At 36.0% G+C, this 6,537-nt stretch overlaps 1 protein-coding gene across 1 annotated transcript; it reads right to left on the reverse strand.

Annotated features, from left to right (window-relative positions):
• Window positions 1–2,348: 2,348 nt before the first annotated feature.
• LOC107660089 (caspase-8-like) lies at window positions 2,349–5,991 on the reverse strand. Its single transcript, XM_016449308.1, has 5 exons — window positions 5,930–5,991; window positions 4,913–5,256; window positions 4,710–4,815; window positions 3,186–3,684; window positions 2,349–3,035 (listed from the first exon to the last, which is right to left on the reverse strand). The coding sequence occupies exons 2-5, from the start codon at window positions 5,231–5,233 to the stop codon at window positions 2,909–2,911; spliced, it is 1,053 nt and encodes a 350-aa protein (XP_016304794.1). The 5' UTR covers window positions 5,234–5,256; window positions 5,930–5,991; the 3' UTR covers window positions 2,349–2,908.
• Window positions 5,992–6,537: the final 546 nt, after the last annotated feature.

Consider the following 6,537-nt stretch of genomic DNA (forward strand, 5'->3'; position numbering starts at 1 on the left):
TTTCAGCTTGTTTATTTTTTCATATAAAAATATGGCATGCAGTTGCATCAAACATTGGTATAAACATCATTCAATGTAAATTGTGATAATCATAATTAACAATCGCAATTACGATTTCAAGGGAAAAATCGATAATTATGATTTTTGTCATAATCGTGCAGCAATAGTGTATATTTAAGAACACTTTCATGAATGCTCTGGGGTTTGAAGTATAATAATAGTGGAAGGAGGTTTCAACCTCATGGCAACCTTCTGTTCACTGAAATTCCACTGTTTTATACTGCACAAGGGACGTCCAGGAGCAAAATAACAGAAACTGAACTTAGCAAACCAACTTAACAGGCTGGGAAGGACAGGACCTGACCAATAACATATAAAGTCAAAGTCAAAGTCACTTTTATTGTCACATCACCACAGCACACGTGCCTTGGTGAGTGAAATGCTTGGGAGCGTGCTCCAAACAGTGCAGAAACAATTTACATATAAACATACAGACCTCAACAGATGACAATGTGCAATATGCACATACATATAGTCAGTACACACAGTGTACTATTAGACATACTTACAGTTAGCACTACACATTATACACAGTATGTACATGCAGTTAGCAATACACATTTATACACAGCATGTACACATTCTACATTATGTAGACATATATACACAAAATATGCGAAGGTGCAACAGATTATACATTAACTGGATACGCAAAATGTCATGGATGTGCATTGGATGGTATCCAGTGGTAGCAGATAGATTATTGTGTTTAAATGCAGTGTGTATGTATAGTCCAGTATTGAACTGTTGGAGTTAAAGTGCAGTGTGTGGCCTACCGTATTGTGGGAGTAGGCTGTAGGGTGTATTAGTTCTCCAGTCATTCAAGCATGTGATTTTATTTTTCTTTGGTATGAGCACAATGGTGGATTTTTTGAAATATAGGGTTATATGTTCAGACAGGGCTAATAGACTAACAAGAAAACAAGGAACACCTGGAAGACAATCAAGGAACTAATTGAAGATGAGGAAAAACTACAGGAAAAAAAGACTACAAATAGAACAGGAAACCGGAACATAGCAAAAATACAAAACAAGAGTCCAAAACAGAGACGGGATATGTCACAGTTTTCAGGTTCAGATTTATTTTAGATTCATACACCTTTTGATCAGGCTATCAATTTACACTCAAAAAGAGGAGTATTTTAAAACTTTAAAAACTTTATTCACGTTTCGGTTATGATAACATCAAAATTGCTATATATGTATGAATTTCAGCTAATAAACTGGATTATCAGCATGGTAAAGTTGTGTTTATGTTACAATTAGCATGTAATTCCAGTGCATGGTAGATGTTAGGGAGCAGATAACTGTTCCCTGTGAAACAAGTTGGGAGAAAACCAATGTTACACTGGACGCTAGTGGCGCGGCGCGACAAAATACTATAGAACTCATTATAATCAGTGATGCTGTCTACACCATAGATATATATACATATCTATGGTCTACACTGGATGTGGCGCGGCACGACATGACAAATCCCCGACAGAAAACTGCTGCTGCGTTCTATTCATGACATATTGACACAAATTTCAAATGATTTTCAACGGTCACTTTGTCGTGTCCAGTGTACTACAGACTTTAGCTGTTGAGGCGCAGACACGGTGTTACTCACCTATCGAGAAGAAACAAAGCAACCTCTGAGTCCGATCGCAGGCCTTCCGCTCCTTGAGTTCTCTCCAGCGCTGGAAAGCTGATCCGATATTTACACAGGTCTTACTTCTTGCCTTAAGCCTTCTTTTGTTTCGCAGACGTTTTCCTCTTTTGTTTTTTATCTGCCATCTCTATCTTTATGTCGCTCGGCGTCCCGCACTGAACACGCTCTCCTCCACATCATGAGTAGACATGCCCCTTACTGCTGATTGGCTACAAGTTTGTTTTGATATTTGCCCCGAATCAGTTTTCTAAAGCGTTTTTGAAAAATCGCTTACCCCACCTTTAAGCACCATAACAATATCACACTATGACAAAAAAATATATGGTTAATTTAGATTATTATTACAGTTATAGGAAGAGGTTACTGATGCTGAAGAGGAAGTGCTGCCATAACAGAATTATTCCAGTTGACGGCACAGGTCTAATCATATCTCTGTAGGGAATTTGAATTACTTTAAAGGGGTCATATGATGCTTTTTTAAAGATCATTATTTTGTGTATTTGGTGTAACAGAATAAAGAATATCTCTTTGGTTTTGAGACTTTAGTCTTTGCAACTTCAGGGATCTTATCTATGCACAATCAGCTTGTAACACTCCAAAGAGAAAGGAAAACTTGAACTCGCATCATATGACCCCTTTAATGTAATCTTGCTTAATTCAAGCACTAGTCACAAACTAGTTTGTAGAAATAACAGCTCATTTGTTAAACCTACATTTGATACATACAATTTCTGTTGTCCTACCCGATGACATATTTATTGCTTATGTGTTGCATTGCAGATGAATATGGGTAATATAATATCAAAATTCATTTCATTCTAAATGCATTAAATGACCATATTTAAACATTATTTTATTATAAAATACCTAAATCAGTGTATTTGAACTGGATGCAGAAAGAACATTAAAAGAACAGTACAAAGAAATGTGTAAAACATATCTGCAAAAATGCAGTAATTATTTTTTATCAAAAAGTTACTTAGAAAACTTGAAAAACAAATCTCAAATGGCTCATGATTCCCTTGAAGTAAACAGTCCCGGTCCTGATTTAAAAACAAAAAAACGTCATTTAAGAACGTCAACAAAGACGCAGGAATGCAAGAGTAAAGATTCCCTTTATCCTAAAAATTATCCTATAAAACCATGATGCATATGAAGCCATGCTGTACACTGCAGGAGCTTGCAGTGAGTGGTTCACGGTGGCAGCAGGACCAGTTTCTTCCTCATGGCGACTTCATGGACGGGCATCTGTTTGCACTTGAATCCCTGACTGCTAACCTCATTATTCACACAAAGCAGGACTGTCTGGATGTCTGTACCCCTGGAAACATAAAAATAAATAAAATTACTTTTTTGATAATACATATAGTTCTGATTTTGTGCATGTAATCCTTTATCATTTTCTCTATATTCAAATGATAATAATGAACATAAAAATGCTGCATAAAAAAAGTGCATGTTCTAAACTTACAGTGGACAATGTTGCTCTAGGTTTCGGCAAAGTGACTGAATAAACCAGGAGCCCTCTTCTGGCCTTCTATAAGAAAGGTGACCGTCAGTGGTTGACCTGGCAATGAGGAAATCTGTGTCAGCCGGGATTGTGATATCAAAATCATCACCATCCACCTCCATCTCTGACTCTCCATCTTCTGAAGAATCCACTTGGACTAGCACACGATCTTGATTTCTTTTCCCACGACATGCCTGTATGAAAAACATTTTGGGCTTGCCGACTAGCCTCTGGCAGTTATTGCCATTGAAAGGCTCTCGTATTTCATCAACAGAAATAACAGCTCCATCGGTTCCACAGACCCCTTCCTTTATGCCATGGGAGAGGATGCAGCATACAAAGCAGTCTCCATCTACTGTCTTCCCCACGTCCTTGAGGAGATTCTTCATTTCAGCCGCAGTTTTATTTCTGTGCGCCACCACCTCAAACCCCAGCCAGCGGAAAACTTTTGTAAGATGCTCTGAGGTTGAAAAGAGAGAATATGAGCAACTCCATCAATCTAGCTATACAAATAATTATAAATAAATAATATTTATAAATAATTACAAATAAACATTCTAAAACCCATTTCTAAATGTATAAATCAATAGACAATTAGAATTATTCAAGCAAATCCAATTATTTAAAGATTTCTTTACACAATAACTAAAAGTAATATTTCACCCCAAAATGAACATTTGCTGAAAAAGTACTCACCCTCAGGCCATCTAAGGTGTAGATGAGTTTGTTTCTTTGGATTGGAACAGATTTGGAGAAATTTAGCATTACAGCACTTCCTCACTAATCGATCATCTGCAGTGAATGGGTGCCGTCAGAATGAGAGTCCAAACAGCTGATAAAAACATCACAATAATCCACACGACTGGTCCATCAATTAACATTTTGTGAAGCGAAAAGCTGCGTGTTTTTAATAATCAACATCATTAAATGTTGTATCTTTAATTCATTGCTTTCAGCTAAAATACGAGTTCTCTATCCATAATATTGCTTTCTCCAGTTATAAAGTTATGTCATCTGAATCAGGAGAGAATTATGAACGGATCAAGTTCTATTTACAAGCAAAAACGGGATGGAATATTTCACTGGAGGAAGCGCTATTATGGATCATGGACTTGTATTTTGGCCAGAAACAACGGTTTAAAGTTACGCCTTACGCCTTAATGATAGATTTGTTTCTTACAAAACGCGACTTTAAATGATGGACTGGAGTTACTTGTAGATTATTGTGATGTACTGATCAGCTATTTGAACTTTCATTCTGACGGAACCCATTCACTGCAGAGGATCCATTGGTGCACAAGTGATGTAATGGTACATTTCTCCAAATCTGTTTTGATTGAAGAAACAAACTCATCTATATCTTGGATGGCCTGAGGGTGAGTACATTTTCAGCAAACTTTCATTCTAGAGTGAACTATTCCAGTAAAATATCTTATGCTAAGTAACTAAATACAATACATACAAAAAAATGTTTAAAAAACTAACTTTGGTCCACATCTGATCCCATTCTTTCTTTTAAGGTTGCAAAATGTACATTATTGATGATTACACAGGTACCACGTGGAATTTGTGCTATGTTGTATTGACAGACCTGAAATAAAAGCACATATGCACATCAGTGGAACAGAACATATCTGACTGCCACATTTACAGTACAGCTGGCTGAATCTTTTAAATATGAACTTCACCTCCTGCACTGGAGAAGTCATGGCTGGAGAAGAAATAACGGCATGATCCTTTAATTCTGGAAAAATTTCCAATATACTATCCTGTCTTAAAAGTTCTATGAATCGACGACAAGTTTCCTCCCCCTTTCCCATGAGTTTGTCAAGTAGGTTGATGACTCTCTTCTCTCTTTGAGGAACATCTGAGAGGTTCATGTAGTCGCGTGATGTAATAATTTCAGCCTGCTGCACATGCTGCAAGATGATTTCGGCTTCTACAGATAAAGTCTCCAAGAGGAAAACTTTATTTTGGCAAATTCTATTAAATGATTCTTTTTTGTCCATATTTCAAAATCAACCCTGAGCAACTGGAGAGAAGAAGAACACAGAGGTTAGTATGTCAGTTTGTAATTGTAGGCAGAGAGCATCTTCAGTACAGTAAATTGTTCATATTCACTTCAAAGCAAAGATGCATGCTATACTATAGTATACGAAGTTACAAAGAGTTAAGCTAATAATAGGCAATAGTACTGACATGAACTAAGTGAAATAAAAGCTCTGTTCATACATTATTTACACCAAGTAATACAAACCCAGTGGCAGCTTGTGCACGCAAGTTTGTAAGATGCACAAGGCTTGATGTTCACACAAGGAATTTCATGTTACAGCGATCAGGTGAGCCATAAATTCACTATTATGTTTTAGATCGATTCGTCAATAGTTCGACGCATTATGCAATACTTATTTGATAAAGTACTATTATGTGTTTATTACTTTAATATTAAAAATAGATATTTATATAGATTCTCTTGACGATCCGGATCAAATAAATCGGTTTATAGAGCAGTTTCTTGACTATTTTTTTGCTTTCGTTTTATTACACTGAACATGGCGAAACTGAAACTATTTGCACTACTTAAGTTACATTTATACATATCGCAACCTCTGTAATTTGCAGTGATAATAGCATAGACGCATTAAGATATGTTCTTATTAATTAATAGTATGTTACATTTACAATTTCACATGTAAAACACCCACCGTCTTGTCAGATGAGTGTTTCCCTCGAAAATAGCATGGCCACGCCTGATTCAAAGGCTGTGGGGTTGCCAGATATTCTAGGTTGCCTTGTCTTCTTTTCGGCCGACCTCTGTAGTCAATGAAACAATTGTAACATTCAGGAAAATACTGACAGACAACCTCAGGTTGACAGATATATATATTTTTTTTTTGATTACTTTATTTATTAGAGTTTTAAACAGTAATTACAATAACTCTCACAATGAACAAAAAGAAAAATTATTGCCCACATATTTTCCCTCATCCCTGCCCAATCACTGCAGAAAAAAAGGAGTCAACATAATATATAAGTGATCAATACAAACACAAAAGATACAGATGTCCCTTGTTTATCCAGCTTATCAGTTGTTGTTCCTCGCAGAAGGCTGAACTAAGAGGAGAGGGAATCCAATAAATATATAAACCAATAAATAATCCAATAATCAAATCAATCAATCAATCAATAAGTAAATAATTAAGGATTTTTCAAAGGTTGAAACCCAAGAAGTGAAGTAATAACATTAACAATATTAATAATATTGCAAGGTAAAGCAAACAAACAAATTATGCATATACTGTACACAGATTCA

This window comes from Sinocyclocheilus anshuiensis, unplaced genomic scaffold, assembly GCF_001515605.1.
Source record: "Sinocyclocheilus anshuiensis isolate Anshui unplaced genomic scaffold, SAMN03320099.WGS_v1.1 scaffold55, whole genome shotgun sequence".
NCBI classification, from domain to species: domain Eukaryota; kingdom Metazoa; phylum Chordata; class Actinopteri; order Cypriniformes; family Cyprinidae; genus Sinocyclocheilus; species Sinocyclocheilus anshuiensis.